General features: G+C 48.7%; 1 protein-coding gene across 3 annotated transcripts in view; it reads left to right on the top strand.

Moving 5' to 3' along the window:
* The window catches only part of zftraf1 (zinc finger TRAF-type containing 1), a 112,163-nt gene extending 85,817 nt beyond the window's left edge, over positions 1-26,346 (top strand). For 2 of the 3 annotated variants that reach the window (XM_069915125.1, XM_069915126.1), the window contains 3 exons: positions 1,259-1,470; positions 8,946-8,981; positions 23,830-26,346. In XM_069915125.1, the coding sequence (XP_069771226.1) occupies positions 1,259-1,470; positions 8,946-8,981; positions 23,830-24,221 (640 nt within the window). In that variant the 3' untranslated portion in view covers positions 24,222-26,346. The remainder of the gene's footprint in view (positions 1-1,258; positions 1,471-8,945; positions 8,982-23,829) is intronic. The other variant, XM_069915127.1, reaches the window with a different exon arrangement.
* Positions 26,347-27,716: the final 1,370 nt, after the last annotated feature.

The raw sequence follows: 27,716 nt of genomic DNA, 5'->3' as shown, positions 1-27,716 counted from the left end.
GTATAAAGTTCACCAGGCTTTGGTGCTCGAAAGGTAAATGTTTACCGCTCAGGAAGGTTCTTTGGAGGTTGCAGAGAGAGATTTGTTGTTCCAGGATTTCCACAACTGAGGTACCACCATTAGTCACCTCAATGTCTTGCTGAAGAAACTTGCCCTCTTAGGGTTCTCCAGATGATAACCTCTTTCTTTCAGGTCACACAGAGTTCTTTTTTGTTTCTCATGTTCCAAGTGAACCACAATGGCTTTGACCAGGCTGAACTAAGCACTCACAATCCATCTTGGGGTTTTCCACAAGCTTGCCAGCATGTCCTGTTTCAGTTCCAGTTGCTACTGCTGAATGTAAAACTGTAGAACTTAACCTCTGAGTCTCTCTCACATACACAGAGAGAAAGCGTATTTTACTCTCTCTGCTTGCAAAACCACATGACCCTCTCAGAACAGCAAGTTCCACTGCAGACAATCTGCGGCTCCAACAAGTTCTTTCATCTGTTGCCTTTTTATAAAGAACAATCTATTAGTGAAGTCTCTTGGGCATTCTCCAAAGCTTTAGCAAAGGCTCTGGGGCCCCGACATGTCTAGCATGAGCAGAGCTCCAGTATTTTAAATAAGATCTGTTTTAAAGTGTTTGTATGTGACCTATTCAAACAAAATTGCCCCAATTTATCTCCCAAAAACATATCTATATACTGCCAACATCCTTCCTTCACTATCCAAAGAAACACAATTAGTTTACCTTGATGAAGGGCTCAAGCCTGAAATGTTGGTTTTCTATCTTTATCTTTGCTACATAAAGTACACTGTTTGACCTGCTGAGTTTCTCCAGCATTGTGTTTTTACTATTAGTTTAGTCACACTTATATATGGTACATACAGACATACAACACGGTAACAAGTCCTTCTGGCCCACAAGTCGGCGCTGCCCAAATACCTCAATTGACCTGGTTGTTTTGAAGGGTCGGAGGAAACCCACGCAGACACAGGGAGAACATACAATCTCCTTACAGACAGTGCCAGATGCAATCCCGGGTCACTGGCGTTGTAATAGTGTTGCGCTAACTGCTATGCAAACCATTCCTCGTCATCTGGTTGGTGACTACAAATTGGCAGCAGTGTTTCCAACTTCATGACAGTGACTACAATTCAATTGGTTAAAATACTTTGAGGTGACCCAAGAGAGGAAAGCGCAAGTTGGTCGAGCTTGTTGAGAGGACTGACGGAGTGAGCTGCCACTAATTGTCTTATTTCTGTCTTGTGCCAGGGTGATGCAGTGTAAATACAAGCGGATTGGATGTCCATGGCAGGGACCGTTCCATGAGTTGACAGGCCACGAGGGAGAGTGCGGCCACCCCACCAAGACTGGCAACGAACTGATGGAAATCCTGGATGAAATGGACCAAAACCACAAGAAGGAGATGCAGCTGTATAACAGCATTTTCAACCTACTTAGCTTTGAGAAGATAGGCTACACAGGTAAGGATGGTTTATGCTTCTGCCATGTCGTCTAAGCCCACCACACTCCATGAAGAAAGTGCAGGTTCACTCGGAAGGTCACGGCGTCAACCCCCTGTCTCATGATGCCAGTGAGACAAAGTGTAGTGGAGCAGGAGGAGTAGGCAGGGTGGAATGTGTGGCTTCCTCTTCCAATCAATGGTCAGTCGCCCTCCTCCCCACTGGACAACACAGAAGATCAGGCATAGCTGCAGCGCCATGGTTCAGAATCAGGTTTATTGTCACGAATATGTGTCACGAAATTGGTTGTCTCTTGTCAGCAGTATTGTGCATAACAGGTGCAAAAATTCCTATAAATTTAATTTGCGTAAATAAATTAGTGCAAAAGAAGAGAAAGAAAAGTGAGGAAGTGTCTGGGGGTCATTGTCTGTTCAGAAACCTGATGGCAGAGAGGAAGAGGCTATTTCTGAACCATTGGGTGTTCGTCTGCAGGCTCCTGTACCTCCTTCCTGATGGCAGCAGTGAGAAGAGGCATGGCCTGGGTGGTGAGGGTCCTTGATGATGGAGGCTGGTTTTGGATGTCCTGAACATATGAAATGGTAGCTCAGGGCAATTGGTGGTTGCCTTGTCTGGCTTGGAGGAAGAAAGGTGAGAGGAAAAAGCTGGCTGTCTTTTGTACATATCATGAAGGCTCACCCCATGGGAGAGAGCAAGTCAGGAAGACTGATGTGACACCCGCGTCTAGCCTGCACACCCACTTAACTATATTTTATGCAAATCTCAAACCCTGTTGTGGTTGATTTGAAAATCTGGCAAAGTTATTCTGTTGAAAATAGCTAATGGTCAAAGTTGTCTCCTCTCATACATCTTCCAGCTTTCAATATTGCATTTAATCTCCTATTATTCCACTACCTGAAAGCACGAGGAAGGACTGGGTGGGAAATCCATTAAACAGTGACCTGTAATATCACTAACGTTGAGGTTTGGAGACTGGATACGAGCAATATAGACCATTATTAATGCATGGGATTTATTTCAAGGTCACATGCAGGTATTAGCACTGGAAGAAAATGTCAATCACTGCTTAGTTTATAAAACACCTTTAACTCTGTAAAACACCCCATTGAGGTAAGAATTGGAAGGATTATAAACAGAATAGAGAGTGCAGAGGAGATTTACAAGAATATTGCCTGGATTTCGGAGTTTGAGTTACAGGGAAAGATTGAGCAGGCTGGAGCATAGAAAATTGATGCCTGATTTTTTTGATAGAGGTATTTAAAATTATGAGGGGAACAAATAGAGTCAATGTGGACAGGCTTTTTCCACTGAGAGTGGGGGGAGATTCAAACAAGAGGACATGGATTGAGATTGAAGGGGGAGGTTTAGGGGAAACGAGAGGGGGAATTTCTTCACTCAGAGGGTGGTGGGAGTGTGGAATGAGCTACTGGCCAAAGTGGTAGATGCGCGTTCGATTTTAATTTTTAAGGAAAAGTTGGAGAGGTATATGGACGAGAGAGGTATGGAGGGTTATGGACCGGGAGTAGGGTCAATGGGACTAGGTGGGAGACGGTGTTTGGGATGGACTAGAAGGCCCGAACTGGCCTGTTTCTGTGCTGTAATTGTTATATGGCGAGTGAGAAAGGCTACAGCAAGATATGGATCTGTTGGAGATATGGGCAAGGAAATGGCAGATGGAACTTAATCTGGACAAGTGTGAGGTGCTGCATTTTGGAAGTTTTAATTCAAGGGGAAGGCATACATTAAATGTCAGGGGCAGTGGTATATTGACAGAACGTGGGGTGTAAATCCATAGCTCCCAGAAGGCATGTGTAAGATTGTGGAGGCTGAGATCTAGGGCCAAAAGAATGGTCAACATTTTGAGCTGATATCCTTCATCAGGACCAATAAAGAGTTCCAGCCCAAAATGTCCACCATTCATTTCTCCCACTGATGACCTGCTGAGTTCCTCCAAAGATTGTGTTCAGCCATGGCTCCCTGAAAGTGGCCACACAAGTGGACAGGGTGGTAAAGAACCCTCTCAGCATCCTTGCCTTCAACAATCAGGGCGTACAAAAGGTGGGAAGTCATGTTGAAACTGTATGTAACTTTGGTTAGCCCACATTTGGAGCATTGGTGGAATTACGGAAAGGATGTGAAGGCATTCGAGAGGTGCAGAGGACATTTACTAGGATGTGACCTTGCTCGGAGAGTAGGTTTAATAAAGAGAGGTTTTCCATCGAGTGCTGGGGGCTGAGGGATGACCTGATACAAATTATGAACAGCAGAGATAGAATTTTTCTCAGGCTGAAAATATCAGATACTAGAGGGCACAAGTTTATGACGAGAAGGGGAAAATTTCATGGAGATTTACAAGATTTACACAGAAGGGGTGGGTGCCTGGAATGAGCTGCCAGGAGAAGTGGTTGAGGCAGATGAAGAGGCAGTAAAACAGACAAGTAGACAGGCAGGAAGTGGAGGGATCTAGGCCACGTGCAGGCATGTAGGATCAGTTTAAATCGGCATCATGGGTCGGCACAAATGTGGGCCAAAGGGTCATTTCCTTTGCTGTATTATTTATGTAAATATCATTTATAAATAGTGACCGTACAATTCCTTTCACTCGCTTCCCTTCCATGGTCTGTTCCTTCCCATTGCTTCTACGCTCTCCCACTCATTCATGATCTTTCCTCTCTCATGCTCTATCTCTCCCTTTCTCATGTTCATGAGAATATGCCTGAATGACTCTCATTCATATGTGCAGCATTGCGAAGCTTCTCATCTTCCCATATTCCGTGGACAAAGTCTGTGTTTCGATGATGTATCCTGAGATTGAGAAAGGGATGGGCCCAAAGGGTAGGGGATCATATCTATGCCATGGGAAGTAGAAGTGAGTGAGGACTGGAGACCACAGGGAGTGGTGCTGCATGAGGAACAGGGCTCCAGAAGCTACAAGTAGTGAAAGTGAATGGGGATTGTAAGGGGAAAACAGAAATGTGATTCATTAAAGAATGGGAGTGAATGGGGAAAGGGAGCGAATGGGGAATGGGGTGAATGGGGAACGGGGGTGAATGTGGAATGGGGTGAATGGGAAATGGGAGTGGATGGAGAGTGGGAGTGAATGGGGAGCAGGGGTGAATGGGGAACGGGAGTGAATGGGGAGGAGGGTTGAATGGTGAGTGGATGGGGAACAGGATTGGATGGGGAGTGGGAGTGGATGGGGAACAAGAGTGAATGGGGAATAGGAGTGAATGGGGAGTGGGAGTGATTGGGGAAAGGGAGTGAATGGGAAGCGGGTGGATGGGGGACAGGAGAGGATGGGAAACGGGAATGGATGGGGAATGGGAACGGATGGGGAACGGGAATGGATGGGGAATGGGAACGGATGGGGAACAGGAATGGATGGGGAGTGAGAGTGAATGGGGAGCAGGAGTGGATGGGGAACAGGATTGGATGGGGAGTAGGAGTGGATGGGGAACGAGAGTGGATGGGGAATGAGAGTGGATGGGGAACGAGAGTGGATGGGGGACGGAAGTGGATGGGGAACAGGATTGGATGGGGAGTGGGAGTGGATGGGGAGCAGGGGTGAATGGGGAGTGGGAGTGGATGGGGAACGGGAGTGGATGGAGAGTGAGAGTGAATGGGGAGCAGGAGTGGATGGGGAGTGGGAGTGGATGGGGAACGGGAATGGACGGGGAATGGGAATGAATGGGGAGCAGGGGTGAATGGGGAGTGGGAGTGGATGGGGAACGGGAGTGGATGGAGAGTGAGAGTGAATGGGGAGCAGGAGTGGATGGGGAACAGGATTGGATGGGGAGTGGGAGTGGATGGGGAACGAGAGTGGATGGGGAATGAGAGTGGATGGGGAACGAGAGTGGATGGGGGACGGAAGTGGATGGGGAACAAGATTGGATGGGGAGTGGGAGTGGATGGGGAACGAGAGTGGATGGGGAACGGGAGTGAATAGGGAAAGGGAGTGAATGGGAGGCAGGGGTGAATGGGCAATGGGAGTGAATGGGAAGCGGGAGTGGGTGGGGGACGGGAGTGGATGGGGAACAGGAATGGATGGGGAATAGGAATGGACGGGGAGTGGGAACGAATGGGGAAAGGGAGTGAATGGGCAACGGGGTGAATGGGAAATGGAAGTGGATGGAGAATGGGAGAGAATGGGGAGCAGGGGTGAATGGGGAGCAGGGGTGGATGGGGAGCAGGGGTGGATGGGGAGTGGGAGTGGATGGGGAACAAGAGTGGATGGGGAATGGGAATGGATGGGGAACGGGAATGGACTGGGAGTGGGAATGAATGAGGAAAGGGAGTGAATGGGCAACGGGGTGAATGGGGAACGGGAGTGGATGGAGAGTGGGAGTGAATGGGGAGCAGGGGTGAATGGGGAGTGGGAGTGGATGCAGAACGGGATTGGATGGGGAGTGGGAGTGGATGGGGAGCAGGGGTGAATGGGGAGCAGGGGTGGATGGGGAAGTGGGATTGGATGGGGAACGAGAGTGGATGGGGAACGGGAGTAGATGGGGAACGGGAGTGGATGGGGAATGGGAATGGATGGGGAAGAAATGGACGGGAGTGGGAATGATTTGGGAAAGGGAATGAATGGGCAACGGGGTGAATGGGGAACGGGAGTGGATGCGGAACGGGATTGGATGGGGAGCAGGGGTGAATGGGGAGCAGGGGTGGATGGGGAAGTGGGATTGGATGGGGAACGAGAGTGGATGGAGAACGGGAGTGGATGGGGAACAGGAGTGGATGGGGAATGGGAATGGATGGGGAACGGGAATGGTCGGGGAGTGGGAATGAATGGGGAAAGGGAGTGAATGGGCAACGTGGTGAATGGGGAACGGGAGTGGATGGAGAGTGGGAGTGAATGGGGAGCAGGGGTGAATGGGGAGTGGGAGTGGATGGGGAACGGGATTGGATGGGGAGTGGAAGTGGATGGGGAATGAGAGTGAATGGGGAACGGGAGTGGATGGGGAGCAGGGGTGAATGGGGAGCAGGAGTGAATGTGGAATGGGAGTGTGGGCATAGGCAGCATAGCCTGTTTCCAGGGGTTATGCAAGCAGAGGAATTGTGCAGGGGCCACAAGGAGTGAAGAGATAGAACCATGGACCACGCCGAACTACTATTCTACCATGACTCATTGACTTGTACCCTTTCCCTATCCCTCTATGCCTCTCCCATCCATGTACCTGTCCAAACTTTTCTTGTGTTAAAATTGTACCCACATTCACCACTTCAGATGCCATCGTATTCCGCACTCCCACCACTCTCTATTTGAAAAACTTCCCCTCATATTCCCTCTAAACTTTTCCCCTTTCATCCTTAACCTATGTCCTCTGGTTTGTATCTCACCTGCCCTTAGTGGGAAAAGTCTACTTGCATTTCCTCTGTCTATCCTGCTCATAATTTTAAATACCACTATCAAATCTCCCCTCATTGTTCTACACTCCAGGGGATAAGGTCCTAACCTGTTTAACCTTTCCCTGTAACTCAGTTCCTGACGGTCCAGGCAACATCCTAGTAAATCTTCTCAGCGCTCTTTCTATCTTATTGGTATCTTTCCTGTAGTTCGGTGACCAAAACTACACACAATCCTCCAAATCTGGCCTCACCAATGTCTTGTACAACTTTACCATAACATCACAACTCCTGTACTCAATACTTTGGTTTATGAAGGCCAATATGCTAAACATCTCTACACCCTAGCTATCTTTGAGCCCTCTTTTACAGAATTATGTATCTATATTCCCAGATCCCTCTGTTCTTCCACACTCCGTAGTGCCTGACCATTTACTGTGTACGTCCTACATTTGTTTTCCTTTGCAAAGTGCAACACTTCACTATCTACATTAAAGTCCATCTGCCATTTCGCTCTCCACAACACCACCAATATTTGTGTCATCTGCCAACTTGCTGATCCAATTCACCACATTATCATCCCGATCATGATATAGACAACAAACAACAAGGGTCCCAGAACTGATTCCTGAGGCACCACTAGTCACAGGCCTCCAGTCTGAGAAGCACCACTACTCTCTGGATTCTCCCATTAAACCAATGCCAAATCCAGTTCATTACCTCACCATGAATACTGAACATCTGAACCTTCCTGACTAACCTCCCATGTGGGACTTTGTCAAAGGCCTTACTAAAGTCCATGTTGACCACATCCACGGTTTTTTCTTCGTCATCTTTACTAGTAACCTCCTTGATAAACTCTATCTGATTTGTTAAACGCAACCTCCCACGCACAAAGTCATGTTGACTATCCCTAATCAGTTTCTGGCTATCCAAATGCATGTATATCTGATTTCTATGAACACCTTCCAGTAACTTGCCTACTTCTGACGTCAGATTCACTGGCCGATAATTTCCTGCGTTATTTTTGGAACCTTTTTTAAACACCGGAACAATATGAATTACTCTCCGTTCCTCCGGCAACTCACCTGTGGCTGAGGACATTTTAAACGTATCTACTAGAGCCCCTGCAATTTCTACACCAGCCTCCCTCGAGCTCCGAGGGAATATCTTGTCAGGCCCTGGGGATTTATCCACCCTTATTTGTATTAAGACAGCATGGACCGCCTCCTCTTTAATCTGTGGAGGTTCCATGACCTCACTGCTTGTTTGCCTCATTTCCACAGACTCTGTGTCAGTTTCCTGAGTAAATACTGATGCAAAAAAAAAGCCATCTAAGATCTCTCCCATCTCTTCTGGCTCCATACAAAGCCAAGCACTCGAATCTTCAAGGGGACTAATTTTGTCCCTTACTATCCTTTAAGATTTCCTTCACATTGACTGCCAAAACAACCTTATGTCTTCTTTTAGCGTCCTGATTTCCCTCTTGAGTTTTTTCTGCTCCTCAAGAACCCCATTCGCTCCTGGTTGCATATATCTGCTTTCTACCTCTTTCTTATGGTCTCTTCTCCTCATCCAGATCCCCAATAAGATCTGGAGCCAATGAGGGGCAGAAGGAATTTAACGAATGAGATTGGGAGCAGGCCACATGGCTCCTACAGTCCGCTCTGTTACTCACGGGCACCTAGTGCAAGGACATCAGAAACTACAGGGCACTTCAAGACCAGCAAGGACCATCGCAGACTCTACACTGCTTTTAAGTCCTTTTCTCCGCCCATTCATTTAACAGTGCTGAGCCCTTACAGCATCCTTCCTTTAAATGTGGCCATCGCTGCCAATATGTCCCCATAACCAGTATCACACCCTCCCCGTCTCCAACTGGAAATTGGATGGCACTGGCTGACTCCGCAGATATGAGTTGATAACTCTGTGGTCACGATCGTGGGTAAAAACTGGAATTTCTGTAATTTTAACCTTGCCGCCACCCCCACACTCCCTTCCAGCACTGTGTGCAGACACAGACCATGGGTAAAGTTGGGGAGGTTATTTACAGTTGAAGTCAGCAGTATATCATCAGATTTAATGCATTGTTTCCGCTCAAAGTGTAATTGGTTGAATCTTTACTCACACAGGAACCGCTTTCTGCAGTCAGACAGGTCACAAAAAAGGTAGGACAGCTACACCCTGATTCCTGGCGGCATTGAGAACTGTAGCCCTGCTCACAGCTTGAGTCAGAACCCTGAAGTATCAGGGTATCCTGGGGACTGAGCAAGTACGGGCTTTCCTCGTGAGGTCACTGAACATCCTCCTGAGACACCAGGTCTCTAACACACACTCACATAAACACATGTTCACTGTCATGCACACACACACACACACACACCCACACACACTCACCACACACACACTCACGTTCACTGTCACTCACAGACGCACGTCCACACACACACCCACAACACACACACTCACGTTCACTGTCACTCACAGACGCACGTCCACACACACACCCACAACACACACACACTCACGTTCACTGTCACTCACAGACGCACGTCCACACACACACCCACCACACACACACTCACGTTCACTGTCACTCACAGACGCACGTCCACACACACACCCACCACACAAACACGCACGCACACGTTCACTGTCACTCACAGACGCACGTCCACACACACACTCACCACACATACACACAAACACGCACACACACGTTCACTGTAACTCATCCACACACTCACCACACGCAAAAACACACACGCGTTCACTGTCATGCACACACATGCTCATTGTCACTCACACATACACCCTCATTCACACACACACATGCCACACACACGCTCACTCACACACATACTCTCATACACCACGCATACACACATGCCAGACACACACATGCTCACTCTCACTCTCACACACACACACACACACACACACACCCCCACCCTCCCAATTGAGGTATTGAGACTTCAGGTTAAGCAGAAGTGTGTTGCTTTCCATCAGGAAGGAGTCATGTTTGGGAAGAATATTTTCACAGCTGAGTCTGTTCTCCCTGAAGCAAGGAGGCGAAGGGGTGACATGATCGAGATAGTATGAAATCTCGAGAGGCACAGATCAACTATATTGTCAGTGTCTGTTCCCCATGTAAGGGGTGTTTAAGACCAGAGGCTACAGCTTCAAAGAGATTCACAGAATTATAGTTTGGCAAGGTTAGAATGGCTGATGGGTCCGTTTCTGGGCTGTCGTGTTGTATGATTTAAAGGGGATCTCAGGGATAAATTCGTACACAAAGAGTGGTTGATACCTGGAACAAACTGTCAGAGGAGGTGGTGGAGATACGAACAGGAACAACATGTGAAGGTATCTGGACAGGTACTTGAATGAGCAGGGCGTAGAGGGATGTGGAACTATTGTAGGCAGGTGGGATGAGTATAGTTAGGCATGGTGGTGAGTATGGACTGGAGGGCCAGTTCCTACTCTGTAGAAGTCAGTGATAGTGATTTAGGACCTAACTAGTGGTATTGTGCGAACTTTGAGCTTTGTACATTAATGCTTCAGTGAAACTACAGAAGGAATGACACCGGCAAAAGGGGCTTAACTTTGGTGGAGACTAGGGAAGTAGTGATTGTAGTTTACATTACGCGGCGTTCTTTATGTAGCAAAGATAAAGATACATAACCAATGTTTCAGGCCTGAGCCCTTCATCAAGTTGTTAGCAAAAAGCAGGTAGATGCCTGAATAAACTTATACATATTTAAATTTAACTTTCAACAAATTGCACGGTATGGGCCCTTTCGGACCACAAGTCCATGCTGCCCAATTACACCCGAATGACCTACACCCCCAATGGTGGGGGGAGGAGCATAGGCCCACAGGCAGGAGGTCATAGTGGATATGGGTGGTGCTGGGATGTGCTGGGGGAGGGGATAGCTTGGGGGTAGAGAGCCGGAAGAAGAATTCAGAGGGATGAGGAAGAGAGGGAGACAGGGGAGTGGCCTAACAAGCTGGATAAGTCGATGTTAATGCCATCCAGTTAGAGAGTTCCTGAAGGAACTCCTCCAATTTATGGGTGGTCTCGGTTTGGCAGTGCACAAGGCCGTGGACAGATATATTGGCGTGGGAGTGGAGCATGGAACTGAAATGGTTGGCCACTGGGAGGTCCCCAGTGTGGACAGAGCGAAGGTGTTTAACGAAGCAATCTCCCAGCCTTTACCCAGTCCCTACACTGGAGTTGTGACCTGGAGTTGTGACCTGGAGTGCACTGCCTGACTTAGGGAAAGCAGACTCAACAGGGAAAGGAAATTGAAGACTTGTAAACAATAAACTTACTGAGCCACTAGGAAAGCAGAGGAGAGTGGATTAAACAAATATGGGATGTTGTATTTTGGAAGATTTAACAGGAGTAGGACTACACAGTGAATAGCAGCGATCTGGGGGAGTGTTATAGAGCAGAGGGATCTAGGGGAGTGTTGTGGAGCAGAGGATGTGGGGAGTGTTGCAGAGTAGAGGGATCTGGGGGAGTGTTGTAGAGTGGATGGATCTGGGGCAGTGTTGTGGATCAGAGGGATCTGGGGTAGTGTTGTCGAGCAGAGGATTTGAGGGAGTGTTGTCGAGCAGAGGGATCTGGGGTAGTGTTGTCGAGCAGAGGATCTGGGGAGTGTTGTTGAGCAGAAGGATAGATAAGATGGACAGCCAGTACCTTTATACGAGAGCAGGAATAACAAACCCAGGGGATATCTGTACAAAGTGAAGGGAGGAAAGTTTAGACAATGGGGGTATTTTCTTTACACAAGAGTTATGAGTTGCTGGAATGCATTGCCAGGGGTGGTGGAGGAGGCTGGAACAATGGATAGACAGGCACATGGATGAACAAAAAATGTTTATGAGGTAGGGATGGTTTCGGTTTTTTTTGGGGGGGGGGGGGAGATATATGTAGGTCAGCACATTGAGGGCAAAATGGTCTGTAATGTTCCATGTCTATGAAACACCCAACGCTACTCTTTCTTAATCTCAAAATTTCTTCTCCACATTACACTCCCATCACTGTCCACATCCTACTTGGTAAACACTGATATAATCATTTCATACCTCACCCACTTCCTTTAAGCATAAATTCTCTCCTTCATCCTTGAGTGGTCCTAACCTCTCCCTAGTCATCCTTTTGTTCTTAATGTAAATATAAAATGTCTTGGGATTTTCTCGTGCTCACCATGGACATTTCACAGCCCCTTTTGGCCTTCCTAATGCCCTGCTTGAGATCGTTTATATTCTTCAAGGATGCTCTCTGCTTCCTGACCTTGAGATCCTTTATATTCTTCAAGGACTCTCTCTGCTTCCTGACCTTGAGATCGTTTATATTCTTTAAGAACTCTCTCTGCTTCCTGGCCTTGAGATCGTTTATATTCTTCAAGGACTCTCTCTGCTTCCTGGCCTTGAGATCGTTTATATTCTTCAAGGACTCACTCTGCTTCCTGGCCTTGAGATCGTTTATATTCTTCAAGGACTCTCTCTGCTTCCTGACCTTGAGATCGTTTATATTCTTTAAGAACTCTCTCTGCTTCCTGGCCTTGAGATCGTTTATATTCTTCAAGGACTCTCTCTGCTTCCTGGCCTTGAGATCGTTTATATTCTTCAAGGACTCTCTCTGCTTCCTGACCTTGAGATCGTTTATATTCTTTAAGAACTCTCTCTGCTTCCTGGCCTTGAGATCGTTTATATTCTTCAAGGACTCTCTCTGCTTCCTGGCCTTGAGATCATTTATATTCTTCAAGGACTCACTCTGCTTCCTGGCCTTGAGATCGTTTATATTCTTCAAGGACTCTCTCTGCTTCCTGACCTTGAGATCGTTTATATTCTTTAAGAACTCTCTCTGCTTCCTGGCCTTGAGATCGTTTATATTCTTCAAGGACTCACTCTGCTTCCTGGCCTTGAGATCGTTTATATTCTTCAAGGACTCTCTCTGCTTCCTCACCTTGCATGATTACCATTTTCTTTTTCACTAAATTCACAACCTCTCTCATCATCTATACTTCTCTTACCTTGCCATCCCTATCATTCCTTCTCACTGGAACCTGCCAGTCCTGGAATCCTGGAGTTCAGGTAGTTTGTCCCGTGAAACAGCTCCGACGTGTCTGGATAGAATGGATATAGAGAGGTTTCCTATGGTGGGGAGAGTCTGGGACCAGAAGGCACAGCCTCAGAATTCAAAAACCTCTCTTTGGATCAGCGATGAGGAGGAATTTCTTCACCCAGAGGGGTGAATCTGTGGAATTTGTTGCTGCGGACGGCTGTGGAGGCCAAGACATTGGGGATATTTAACATAGAGGTAGATAGGTTCTTGATTAGGATGGAATTAAGGGTTATGGGGAGAAGAGTTGAAAAAGATAGTAAGTTAGGCATGATGGAATGGTGGGTCGGATTTGGTGGGCCGAATGGCCTTATTCTCCTCCAATGTCTTATTGTCTTATGTCACTCTGGACTTCTCTGATAATGGCTTCCCCCAGTTTACTCCCCCTAGTTCTTGTCTTATTGTGTCACAACGTGTCCTCTCCCAGTTTTCTACAAGTACCGAACCAGACTCGAAGTTCATCTGCCTTCCCCACAAATCTCCTTACAGTAAAATAAACATCCAGCCCATCCTTCACCCATCCCTTCCTGTTCATTCTTTCAGGCTTACTTGCCATAACATTGACCAAAACACAGCAATCCTCCACTTGCTGCCCTGCTCTCTGGTTCCCAATCCATTGTAGTTTTCTCACAGTCTGGAAAGTCTCCCAGATAGGGTCCACCCCAGTGCTGAACCCACTGAATTCTCAGAGTTCTACAGAATACTGTGGAAGAGAGGGAGGTGATATCCCTGGCAGATAATCAGAGCGAGGGAGGGATTGATGTGGGGAGAAATTGAGAGAGAGAGAGAGAGAGAGAGAGAAGCTGTTTCCCTAGTTTGGAAAGACTGAAACAACAGGGCAGAGACCAGGGTGAGGAGGTGGCTATTTTACACTCAGAAACATAAACATTTATTTCCTGAAGAATTGGTGAATGTTTGGAATTCCTCACTGACAGAGCTGTGGAGGCTGTTATCTTATGTTAAAAGCTGATGAATATTTCGACGAAGGGATTCAGAGGATTGCAGGGGTCAGGTGAGAAATCAGGTTATGGGTTTACAGTCAGCCATGATCTTACTGGATGCAGGAGCTTGGAACATAGAACATTACAGCACAGTACATGCCCTTTAGCCCACGATGTTGTGCTGTCCTATATACTCCTGCCAAAAATAACTAAACCCTCCCTACCTCATGACCCTCTATTTTTCTTCATGCATGTGTCCAAGACTCTATTAAATGCCCCTAATGTTTCAGCCTCCACCACCATCCTTGGCAAGGCATTCCAGGCCCCAACAACTCTCTGTGAAATCAACACCCATGATGTCTCCCCTAAACTTCCCTCCCTTCCTGGGAAACAGGCGCTGGCTCTCTACCTTATCTCTGCCTCTCACAATCTTGTTGACCTCTATTTAAAGTCATCTTTCCACGCTCCAGGGAGAAAAATTCCTACCCTGCTAACCTAGCCTCATATTTTCCAATCCTGGCAAATCTCCTCTTCCATATCCTTCTAATAATGAGGTGACCAGAACTGAACACAATGCTCCAAGTGTGGTCTCACCTTTGTTTCAGCTTCTTGTGTTAACATATCCTGCAAGAACTATGTTCATTGTGCAAAACAGTGGTCTTTGTCAGCATAGACAAGCAGGGGGTCACCAGAAAGCAGGTGCTGTAACTGAAAATTAAAACAGAGATTGGGAGAAATACTCATTTAGTGGCAAGAACAGGAGGGCAGATTACTACGCGAACAGTGCCAAGTAAGGAAAAGGGGGAAATCAACAAGATTGAGGTGTCCTTGTTCATCAGTCACTGAAAGTAAGCATTGCAGGTACAGCAGGCAGTGAAGAAAGCTAATGGTATGTTGTCCTTCATAACAAGGGGAGCTAAGAGGTCCTTCTGCAGTTGCACAGGGCCCTGCTGAGACCCCACCTAGAGGATTGGGTGCAGTTTTGGTCTCCAGGTTGGAGGAAGGACGTTCTTGCTATTGAGGGAGTGCGGTGTAAGTTCACAAAGTTGGTTCCCAGGATGGCAGGACTCTCATATGTTGAAAGATTGGAGCAACTGGGGTTATATACACTGGAATTTAGAAGGATGAGAGGGGATCTGATGGAAACATATAAGATTATTAAGGGATTGGACACGCTAGAGATAGGAAACGTTCCCGATGTTTGGGGAGTCCAGAACCAGAGGCCACAGTATAAGAATAAGGGGGAAGCCATTTAGAACAGAGTTGAGGAAACTTTTTCACCCAGAGAGTTGTGGACCTGTGGAATGCTCTTCCTCAGAAGGCAGTGGAGGCCAATTCTCTGGATGCTTTCAAGAACGAGTTAGATAGAGCTCTTAAAGATAGTGAAGTCAAGGGATATGGGGAGAAGGCAGGGACAGGCCACTGATTGTGGATGATCCCAATGAATGGTGGTGCTGGCTCGAAGGGCTGAATGGCCTACTCCTGCACCTATTGTTTATTAGTCAGGCAGTATCTGCAGAGAGAGAGAGACGCAAAGTTAACACTTTAGGCCAATAACCTTTCATCAAAATAAGTAGGAACTCTCGCCCACTCTATATCTGTGGCCTGACCTAGAGGACATAGGAGAGTAGAGCACATGGCCAAGCCCATGACGTCTGTGCCAAACATGAAGCAAACCAAACTAACCCTACCTGCCTGCGTATGATCCATATCCTTCCATCCCCTGCAGGTGCTCATGCCGATTAATTGACACAATCGTATCTCAGCGGGTCCTGCAGCATCCACAGGGAGAAACAGACAGTCAACGATTCAGGTAGGCAAGTCTCGACCCAAAACGACTGGCCATCTGTCTCCATGGACGCTGCCTGACCTGCTGAGTCCCTCCAGCTGTCTCTTTGCTCAAGATTGCAGCACCTGCGATCCTTGTACCATTCTCGTCTCTGCTTCCACCAGCCCCTTCCAGGCGCCTTCCGTAGTGTGGTAAAAATCTTGCAGCATGCGTCACCTTCGAACTTTACCCCTCCCCCTCTCAATAGAATCCCTCTAGTATTGGGCATTTCCTCCCAAAAAAATAGACTCCATCGATACCTGTCATAATTTTATACAACTACATCAAGTCTCCATTCAGCCCCTGAAACTCCAGAGAAAACAACCCAGGTTTATCCAACCTCATTATATAATGATCTGAGGGAGTGTTGTGGAGCAGAGGGATCTGGGGGAGTGTTGTAGAGCAAAGGGATCTGGGGGAGTGTTGTAGAGCTGGGGAATCTGGGGAGTGTGTAGAGCAGAGGGATCTGAGGGAGTTTTGTAGGGCAGAGGGATCTGGGGGTGTGTTGTAGAGCAGAGGGATCTGGGGGTGTGTTGTAGAGCAGAGGGATCTAGGTGAGTGTTGTTGAGCAGAGGATTTTGGAGAGTGTTGTGGGGCAGAGTGATCTGGTGGAGTGTTGTAGAGCAGAGGGAACTGGGGAATGTGGTGGAGCAAAGGGAACTGGGGGAGTGTTGTTGAGCAAAGGATTTGGGGAAGTGTTGTAGGGCAGAGGGATCTGGGGGACTGTGTTGGAGCAGAGAATCAGGGGGAGTGTTGTAGAGCAGCAGATCTGCGGAATGTTATCGAGCAGAGGGAACTGGGGAGTGTTGTCGAGCAGAGCATTTGGGAGAGTATTGAATAGCAGAGAGATCTAGAGGAGTGTTGCAGAGCAGTGGGATCTGGGGGAGTGTTGTATTGCAGAGGATTTGGGGGAGCGTTGTAGGGCAGAGGGATCTGGGTGAGTGTTGAGCAGTCGGATCTGGGAGAATGTTGCAGAGCAGATGGATCTGGAGGGTGTCGTAGAGCAGAGGGATCTGTGTGAGTTTGGTGGAGCACAGTGATTTGGGAGAGTGTCGTAAAGCAGAGGGATCTGGGGGTGGGTTGTAGAACAGAGGGATCTAGGTGAGTGTTGTTGAGCAGAGGATTTTGAGGAGTGTTGTAGGGCAGAGTGATCTGATGGAGTGTCGTAGAGCATAAGAATCTGGGGGAGTGTTGTAAAGCAGTGGGATCTGGGGGAGTGTTGTAAAGCAGTGGGATCTGGGGGAATGTTGTAGAGCAGAGAGATCTGGGGGAATGTTGTAGAGCAGAGGATTTGGGGGAGTGTTGTAGGGCAGAGGTTTCTTGGGGAGTGTTGTAGAGCAAAGGGACCTGGGGGAGTGTGGTAGAGCAGAGGGATCTTGGGAATGTTGTAGAGCAGAGGGACCTGGAGTGTATTGTAGTGCAGGGGGATCTGGGGGAGTATTGTAGAGCAGTGATATATAGAGTACAGGTACCTCATACCTTGACTGTGTGTCTGGAAGTTGGGAAGTCACGCGACTGTTATATAAGACATTGGTGAGACTCCACTTGGAGCATTGTGTTCAGTTTTGGACACCGTGCATCAGGAAAAATGTTGCCATGCTGGAGAAGGTGCAGAGAGATTTACGAGGATGTTGCCAGGGCTTGGGGCCCTAAGCTTCAGTGGGAGGTTGAGCAGACTAAAGCTTTATTCCTAGGCAATCAGAAAGATGAGGTGTGATCTCACAGAGGTGGACACAGAGGAATAGATGTCTTAGAGTAGGGGAATTAGTAACTAGAGGTCATGGGTTAAGGGTGAGGGGAGATTTAACAGAAACCTGAGGGTAAAGTTTTACACAGAGGGTGGTAGAAGGCCTGTTGGAGGAGAGGAGAGAGTTTAAGAAGAAAATTGCTCGGATACATGGATAGGATGGTTATAGAGTGATATGGTTACACAGAGGCAGGTGGGAACAGTGTGGTCGAGATATTTTCATCAAAGTGGGAATGTTTGGCCTAAGCGCCTGTTCTACGCTGTGTGAAAATAAAACTACTTATCAAGGCCTTGAGTAGCAAATTAGGCTATGAAGGTGGAGTTGTATCAAGATTTGGTGAGGTCATATTTAGAGAATAGTGTTCAGTTTTGGTGACAAAACTACAGGAAAGACATAAATTGTATTGAAACACTGCAGAAGAGATTTAGAAGGAAGTTGCCGGGACTTGAGGATCTGTGTGCAGCTGGGAACTGTACTGTCCTCAGGACTGAGAATTGAAGAGGTCAGAAGGTTGCGTCAGGTTTGTGCGTAATTAGCTCACGGAGGAAGTGATGGGACAGGTGAGTGGGTAACCAGCTCACGGAGGGAGTGATGGACAGGTGTGTGGGAAATCAGCTCACGAAGGGAGTGACGGGTCAGGTGAGTGGGTAACCAGCACACAGAGGGAGTGATGGACAGGTGTGTGGGAAATCAGCTCACGGAGGGAGGGATGGGTCAGGTGTGTGGGTAATCAGCTCACGGAGGGAGGGATGGGTCAGGTGTGTGGGAAATCAGCTCACGGAGGGAGTGACGGGACAGGTGAGTGGGTAACCAGCTCACGGAGGGAGTGACGGACAGGTGTGTGTGTAATCAGCCCACGGGATGGTTCAGGTGTGTGGGTAATCAGCTCACGGAGGGAGGGATGGGTCAGGTGTGTGTGTAATCAGCTCACAGAGGGTGGGATGGGTCAGGTGTATGGGTAATCACCTCACGGAGGGAGGCATGGGTCAGGTGTGTGGGTAATCAGCCATCGGGATGGGTCAGGTGTGTGGGTAATGAGCTCACAAAGGGTGGGATGGGTCAGGTGTATGGGTAATCACCTCACGGAGGGAGGCATGGGTCAGGTGTGTGGGTAATCAGCTCACAGGTTGGGTCAGGTGTGTGGGTAATCAGCTCACGGGTTGGGTCAGGTGTGTGGGTAATCACCTCACGGAGGGAGGGATGGGTCAGGTGTGTGTGTAATCAGCTCACGGGTTGGGTCAGGTGTGTGGGTAATCACCTCACGGAGGGAGGGATGGGTCAGGTGTGTGTGTAATCAGCTCACGGGATGGGTCAGGTGTGTGTGTGTAATCAGCTCACGGAGGGAGGGATGGGTCAGGTGTGTGTGTAATCAGCTCACGGGATGGGTCAGGTGTGTGTGATCAGCTCACGGAGGGAGGGATGGGTCAGGTGTGTGTGTAATCAGCTCACGGGATGGGTCAGGTGTGTGTGTGTAATCAGCTCACGGAGGGAGGGATGGGTCAGGTGTGTGTGTAATCAGCTCACGGGATGGGTCAGGTGTGTGTGATCAGCTCACGGAGGGAGGGATGGGTCAGGTGTGTGTGTAATCAGCTCACGGGATGGGTCAGGTGTGTGTGTAATCAGCTCACGGAGGGAGGGATGGGTCAGGTGTGTGGGAAATCAGCTCACGGAAGGAGTGACGGGACAGGTGAGTGGGTAACCAGCTCACGGAGGGAGTGACGGACAGGTGTGTGTGTAATCAGCTCACGGGATGGTTCAGGTGTGTGGGTAATCAGCTCACGGAGGGAGGGATGGGTCAGGTGTGTGTGTGTAATCAGCTCACAGAGGGTGGGATGGGTCAGGTGTATGGGTAATCACCTCACGGAGGGAGGCATGGGTCAGGTGTGTGGGTAATCAGCTCACGGGATGGGTCAGGTGAGTGTGGGTAATCAGCTCACGGAGGGAGGGATGGGTCAGGTGTGTGTGTAATCAGCTCACGGGATGGGTCAGGTGTGTGTGTGTAATCAGCTCACAGAGGGAGGGATGGGTCAGGTGTGTGGGTAATCACCTCACGGAGGGAGGGATGGGTCAGGTGTGTGTGTAATCAGCTCACGGGATGGGTCAGGTGTGTGTGATCAGCTCACGGAGGGAGGGATGGGTCAGGTGTGTGTGTAATCAGCTCACGGGATGGGTCAGGTGTGTGTGTAATCAGCTCACGGAGGGAGGGATGGGTCAGGTGTGTGGGAAATCAGCTCACGGAGGGAGTGACGGGACAGGTGAGTGGGTAACCAGCTCACGGAGAGAGTGACGGACAGGTGTGTGTGTAATCAGCTCACGGGATGGTTCAGGTGTGTGGGTAATCAGCTCACGGAGGGAGGGATGGGTCAGGTGTGTGTGTAATCAGCTCACAGAGGGTGGGATGGGTCAGGTGTATGGGTAATCACCTCACGGAGGGAGGCATGGGTCAGGTGTGTGGGTAATCAGCCATCGGGATGGGTCAGGTGTGTGGGTAATCAGCTCACAGAGGGTGGGATGGGTCAGGTGTATGGGTAATCACCTCACGGAGGGAGGCATGGGTCAGGTGTGTGGGTAATCAGCTCACGGGTTGGGTCAGGTGTGTGGGTAATCAGCTCACGGGTTGGATCAGGTGTGTGGGTAATCAGCTCACGGGTTGGGTCAGGTGTGTGGGTAATCACCTCATGGAGGGAGGCATGGGTCAGGTGTGTGGGTAATCAGCTCACAGGTTGGGTCAGGTGTGTGGGTAATCAGCTCACGGGTTGGGTCAGGTGTGTGGGTAATCACCTCACGGAGGGAGGGATGGGTCAGGTGTGTGTGTAATCAGCTCACGGGTTGGGTCAGGTGTGTGGGTAATCACCTCACGGAGGGAGGGATGGGTCAGGTGTGTGTGTAATCAGCTCACGGGATGGGTCAGGTGTGTGTGTGTAATCAGCTCACGGAGGGAGGGATGGGTCAGGTGTGTGTGTAATCAGCTCACGGGATGGGTCAGGTGTGTGTGTGTAATCAGCTCACGGAGGGAGGGATGGGTCAGGTGTGTGTGTAATCAGCTCACGGGATGGGTCAGGTGTGTTTGTGTAATCAGCTTACAGAGGGAGGGATGGGTCAGGTGTGTGTGTAATCAGCTCACGGAGGGAGGGATGGGTCAGGTGTGTGTGTAATCAGCTCACGGGATGGGTCAGGTGTGTGTGTAATCAGCTCACGGAGGGAGGGATGGGTCAGGTGTGTGTGTAATCAGCTCACGGAGGAGAAATGTTGAATCAGCCGTGATCTTGTTAACTGGCCCGGTCAACATCTGCTGGTGGATTTTTAAATTTTTTTAAAATTTTTCACACTGTGAACCATATCAATCAAAATACATACATACATTTCCCTCTTAAATATCCAGTGGCATTTGCCCCGTTTTCTTCACTCAACGTTCAACATATACGATACATTAAACCCATTAAACAATGTCGCCATACAATGAAAATAAACAAGAAATTTGTGTCTTCTACTTTTACACACTGGGTCAGTTCATTTCGTCTTCTTCTCATTCTATCATTTTAGGGGATGGATGCCCTCTCTGTTCTGTTCCATGTACGGTTCCCAAATTTGTTTGAATAATGTGACTTTATTTTTTAAATTATATGTTATTTTTTCCAATGGAATACATTTATTCATTTCTAAATACCATTGCTGTACTCTCAGGCTCTCTTCTGATTTCCAGGTTGACATTATACATTTTTTTTGCTCCAGCGAAGACTATCATAATAAATCTTTTTTGCGCTTCATCCAGTTTGAGGCCCAATTCCTTACTTCTTATATTACTTAGAAGAAAGATCTCTGGATTTTTTGGGATGTTGCTTTGTGTGATTTTATTTAATACCTGGTTTAGATCTTCCCAAAACCTTTCCACTTTCTCACATCCCCAAATTGCATGTTCTGTTGTTCCCGTTTCCTTCTTACAGCGAAAACATCTATCTGATACTGTTGGGTCCCATTTATTTAACTTTTGGGGCTCCTGCTGGTGGATTTGACAGGCTTTGCAAAGAGAGTTGGTTTCCTTGCCTCTGGTTTGAGGTTGCTGTACACAACAGTGGTGGAGATTTCTGGTGTGCATTAAACCAGGTGGTCTGGACAGGAGTTAACATCTCGTCTCAAACCCCTAGACCCCTGCAGGTGAATCCAGTCCACAGGAGGTTGTCTCTTATCAAACTCCTAAAATCACTGCTGGCCAATCCAGTTCACAGGAGGGGTTGGTGATCGTCTGCTTCAGCCTGGCTCTGCTGAGGGGTGGGTTCCAACATTGTCAGCTGCACTATGCTTCCCTGGGGGTAGGGGGAATCAAAGCTGACCTTTATTGTCAGCATCGGAGTGGGTTTGTAACCTGCGACCAGGTTCTGATCACGCAGATCCTGACCCGAAACGTCAAGCGTCGCTTTCCTCCACAGATGGCTGTCAGCCCAGTACGGCGCCTCCCAACGCCTCATTATTTTCCCCACCTACAGCATCTGCATGTTTTGTCTCTCTGAGCAGAAATCAATGGTTGAGGTTCTGAATGAAGTTTCCCACGAACCATGCTAGCTGAGTTTAAAACCAAAAGACCCATTACTCTCTACCTCCTCCCCCCGAGACTGAGGTGTGTGATGGTGATGACCCTGGCTCTCCACTCTCCACTCTCCACTGCCACCTTTTCCTGCATTGTGTCAACCTCCATCCTCCTATCCGCCATACCTTCTACCGTCTGACTCCTCATCTCAGTGTGACCTACCTTCAATGTCTAACCCTGCCAAGTTTCATCTCAAGAACATTAAAATGCAAGAAATAGGAGTAGGGCATCAGCCATCAGGCCTGCTCTGCCATTCAATGGAATCATGGCTGATCTGATGATCGGCTCATCTCCACCTCCCTACCTTTTCCCCATATCCATTGATTGCCCCACTATGTAAAAATTTAACAAGTTTGTTGTAAGTAAATGTCGTAAAACTTTGAGGTCGCCTTCAATGCTTCGCTGGGCAGAGAATTCCATAGATTCGCCACCCTCTGGAAAAAGCAGTTCCTCCTCATCTCCATCCTAAATCTACTACCCTGGACCTTGAAGTTATGTCCCCTAGTTCTGGTCTTCCCCAACCCAATTGAAACAACTTACCTACCTCTATCTTATCTATGCCTTTCATAATTTTATGTTTCTATAAGATCCCCTCCCATTTTTCTGAATTCCAGTGAGTACGGTCCCAGACGACTCATTCTCTCCTCATAGGCCAACCCCTTCATCCCTGGAATAACTTGACGAACCTTCTCTGTACCACCTCCAAATCCAGTACATCCTCAAGTGTGGAGACCAGAACTGCACCCAGTTCTCCAGATACGGCCTCACCTGTACTTTGTACAGTTGCAGCATAAACTCCCTGCTCCTAAGTTCCATCCCTCCAGCAATGAAGGCCAACATTCCATTTGCCTTTTTGACAGCATGCCGCACCTGCAAACCAACCTTTTGTGATTCATGCACAAGCACTCCCAAGTCCTGCACGGCAGCACACTGTAATCACTTGTCATTTAAATAATTTGATCTTCCATTAAGTCAATAACCTCACATTTACCAACATTGTTCCCCATCTGCCAGACCCGTGCCCATTCACTGAACCTATCGATATCTCTCTGCAGACTCTCCATACCCTCTACACAATTTGCTTTTCCACTCAATTTAACGTCATCAGCAAACTTAGACACACGACAGATCATTAATGTACATCGTGAACACCAGCACCGACCCCTGCGACACCCCGCTCACCACCGAAAGCTAACCAGAAAAATGCCCCTGTACCCAACTCTCTGCTTTCTATTGATTAACCCATCCTCTATCCATGCTCATACATCACCCCCAATTCCACGCACCCTCATCTTCTGTATCAGTCGTTTATGCGGCACCTTATCGATCGCCTTCTGGAAATCCAGGTAAACAACGACCATCTGCTATCCTCAACGAACTTCAGTGAGTTTGTCAAATAGGACCCGCCTTTGCTAAATCCATGCTTCATCTGCCTGATGGATCCATTTCGCTCCAGATACCTCACTATTTCTTCTTTAATGATAGTTTCAAGCATTTTCGCAACTATCTGGCCTGTAGTTCCCTGCCTTTTGCCCACAAAGAAAGGCTCTGTCATTGACCCAATCTCCCCACGCTCTGTGACCCATCGTAAGGGAGACTGAAAGAGAAAGCATCTCCATCACACCTCTCCCTCCATCTCAGGCCTGGTTGCTCAGAGCTCGGCGGAGAACGGAGAGAGCACTCCGGCTGTTTTGTGAGGGTGGTTCGGCAGCGGGGGGGTGGGAGGACTGATTCTTTGCATCCTGATCATTTATTTCTCCTGTTGCTCCCTTCCTCTGCAGAAGTCCAGTTCAGACCCTACCGGACAGACGACTTTATCACCAGGCTGTACTACGAGACGCCCAGGTTCACGGTGCTCAATCAGACGTGGGTGCTGAAGGCACGTGTCAACGACTCAGAACGCAACCCCAACTTGTCCTGCAAGCGCACTCTGTCCTTCCAGCTCATCCTGAAGAGCAAGGTCAACTCCCCGATGGAGTGCTCCTTCCTTCTCCTCAAAGGTCCCTACGACGATGTCAAAATCAACCCTGTCATCTACCACTTTGCTTTCACCAACGAGACCAATGAGACAGACTACTTGCCGCTGCCCATCGTAGACTCAGTCGAATGCAACAAACTGCTTGCGGCCAAAAACATCAACCTGAGGCTCTTTATATTTCAGATACAGAAGTAAGGGCAGTGGGGGTGGGGGGGAGGGGGGGTGGGGCGCAGCAGAACACAATGGGCACCATTGAACCACAGTACCTCGAGGAAGCCAGTCGTCACTAGTCAATATAAACACAAGAAGAATCCTTTGAAAAGAGACAAACTCCCATCAGAATATCTACTCACTGCAGATGGCCATAACTACCTGGGGCTGAGCCGTTCCTGGGTTTCTTTAGAAGTCTTAGTACAATGGTTGTACTGGTCGGAGAGGGCATGGTGGCTGAACAGAGGGGCTGCTCTTTGATTCATTTACAGCATGATGAGTGATGAGGATCAGCCTGGACTGGCTGCACTGTGTACACATCGAGCTCAAACATGCTGCGCTCTGTACACACTGGGCTTTGAACACATAGCACACTGGGCTCAGTGCACACTGAACTTGGCGCGCACTGGGCTTGGCGCGCTCTGGGCTCGGCGCACTCCAGGCTCGGCGCGCACCGGGGTCTGAGCACACTGGGCTCTGGCCACCAGGGTCTGTGCACACTGAGCTATGTTTATACTGAACTCTGTACACTGGGATGGGCACGCACCGCAGTTTGTGTGCACCAGGGTCTGAGCACACTGGGGTCTACCCACTGGGCTCTGCACACGGGTCTGTACGCATTCCGTTCTGTACACACTGGGCTCTTTGCACTGGGCTCTGTGTACACTGGGTTGACTGGCCATCGTCAGTCCCCTTGTTTGCTCCTTCCCCCGTTCACACCTCCCCCCTGTTGCCTGGTGCCTATCATGGCACCAGCTCTACAGAGAGATGCTCCTCCGTGGTGTCCTATGTTCACCAAGGGCAGGCAAGCCCCATGCATCTCGGCAACCAAACATCGTGTGTTAGGGAGGAGAAGCACACTAACCTCAGGCAGCTACCCAGGAGGGAATTGCTCCACTAGCCTTGGAAATGACAAAGCTGCAGCACAGAGAGAGGCTGTTTGGTCTCCCACTGCTGGCTGTCGGAATCCAACATTGGAGAAGGCAGCAGTCCAGGTGCTGTTCCTGGGAGCCAGTGCTCTAGTCCTCCACCACCCCCTCATTTACCATTTAATCTCAGATGACTTCCAATCTCTGCCCTCTGGTTGCTGGGCACCAATTCCTCACTGAGCTCCTTGTCTGGGTCGCTGGGCAGCCAAGCCCAGGACCTACGGGGATCACTGTGCGATATTCGTCGCAGCTCCACTGTTTCAGACCAGCAGCCCACAGATCACAGCGGCACGTGGAGAATGAAGCAGGCCGGTTTGCTCCAGTCAAGATTCTCCTGCCAGCATGAGCGGCAACTCCACACCTTGAGCCGTTCTTCATTTACTTCGTGTGCACGCAGCGAGCAAATCCCATGGAATCCACCGCAAGCCCACTGCGGTGACGTGGTCGTATCGGCTCCTCCCACCACTTCTCCCCATCATCCCTGTGCCCTCACCCCTCCCTTTGGCAAGGCATTCCACATTCTCACCCCTCTCTGAGGGGAAGATGTGACCTCTCCGTTGCCGATTAGATTCCTAAACAGATGTCTTTTATTTATTTCCCGCTGCTAGAAATATTTACCCAGTGATTCTCTCCTATAATCTTGATGACCGTGATAAGGTCACCTTTTAACCCGTCTCCTCCAGAGGAAAGAGCTCCGATCCGTCCAGCTTTTATTGTTTGCTGCCGTTTCTCAATCATAAACCGTGTTATTACCACCTCCAGCTCCGCCCAGTTACACCGAGAATAAGGTCACCGTGAGCACAAAATGATTCAGCAACGAAAGCAGCGCTCCTGGACAGTCACGCAGGACGCCAACCTCCCTGGCTACACACACACGTGCAAATTGGGGACTGTGCAGGCAGGCCACAGGAGTGGCTGCCTCATCTCTGGATGGCGCATGCCTCTGTGGTAAGGATTCCCTGCCCTGCCGGATGGATGGTTTGCTCCTTAGTATTACTGCAACTAGCACTTTAACCCACACTTCCTGCTGGCCAGACTGGAACTGTGTACAGTTGCACAACAAATGGTTTTAACTGCCCCCTTTTAACCCTTGTTCTGCTGAATGAACTGATTCGTACCATTTATTTTCTGTACCTACATGTATTGTATAGTTCAAATACCATAAAATCTAGATTATAATTCGCACTGTTGTATACATCACTCATCTTGCATTTGGCTACCGTGTAAATGGGTAATGTACAGTACAACACAGAAACAGGCTCTTTTCGGCCCTATGCCGAACTACCTAATCCCACTGACCTGCATCCTGACCACACCTCTCCCATCCATGGACCTGTCCAAATTCTTCTTAAATGTTAAAATTGAGCCCTCATTCGCCATTTCAGCTGGAAGCTCATTCCACACTCCCACCGCTCTCTGTGTGAAGAAGTTCCCCCTCTCACATTCCCCCAAATGTTTCCCCTTTCACTCTTAACCCACGTACTCTGGTTTGAATCTCACTCGTCCTCAGTGGAAAAAGCCGACCTACATTTACTCTTTCTATCCCCCAAATAATTTTAAATACCTCGATCTAATCTCCCCTCATTCTTCTTTGCTCCAGGGAATAAAATAGAGCATTACACCACAGCACAGAACAGATCCTTTGGCCCATGATGTTGAGCAGACCCATATATTCCCTTTAAAAAAGGTACTAAACCCTCCTTACCCCGTAACCCTCTATTTTTCTTCCATGCATGAGTCTGTCTAAGAGTCTCTTAAATGCCCCTAATGTTCCAGCCTCCATCATCATCCCTGGTGAGGCATTCCAGGACCCCACAACTCTCTGTGTAAAAAAACTTACCCCTGACATCTCCCCTAAATTTTCCTCCCCTCATTTTGTACTCATGTCCCCTGGGAAACAGATGCTGCCTGTCCACCCTATTGATGCCTCTCAGAATTTTATCAACCTCTATTAAGTCTCCTCTCATCCTTCTATGCTCCAGGGAAAAAGTCCCAACTATTTCACCTTTCCATGTAACTCAGACCCTGATGTCCGGCCAGCACTTCTGCTCTCTTTCTATCTTATTAATCTTGATTTTTGAGATCTTTGTGAACCTGACATTTGTTTCCTTGTCCATCGAGGTTCCAATTAACCCTCAATCTTTCCAAACATCAAGAGAAAGGAACTACATTGAGGGAAGCCCGTGGGGGGGGGGGGTTCCATCAGGGAACATGGACGAGGGTCATTTTCATCATCATGAGACCCTATTTTTGCTGACCTACTGCCAGAACAAACTCCAGGTGGAGATGTTGGCTGCTTCGTGCTGGCATTTCTAGTTTTTTCACAGGGAGGTGCTGGACGGACTCGGCCGGTCTCGCACCGTCCATAGGAGGTAAAGATGTACCACTGACGTTTTGGGCCTGAGCCCTTTCTCACCTTTCACAGAGATGGGACTTGCTGATTAACCCCTGGCCAAGTACAGTGGGGGGAGAGCCCACCGGAGCCAGTAACGGAGCAGCTCCAGGCTGAGTGTTGGGAGATGCTGACACTCGTGTTGGATGCGAAGGATGA

The sequence above is a fragment of the Narcine bancroftii genome, chromosome 1 (genome assembly GCF_036971445.1).
Source record: "Narcine bancroftii isolate sNarBan1 chromosome 1, sNarBan1.hap1, whole genome shotgun sequence".
Classification (NCBI taxonomy): domain Eukaryota; kingdom Metazoa; phylum Chordata; class Chondrichthyes; order Torpediniformes; family Narcinidae; genus Narcine; species Narcine bancroftii.
The sequence above is the reverse complement of the archived record's forward strand: the minus strand, read 5'-3'. Positions and strand labels throughout refer to the sequence as shown.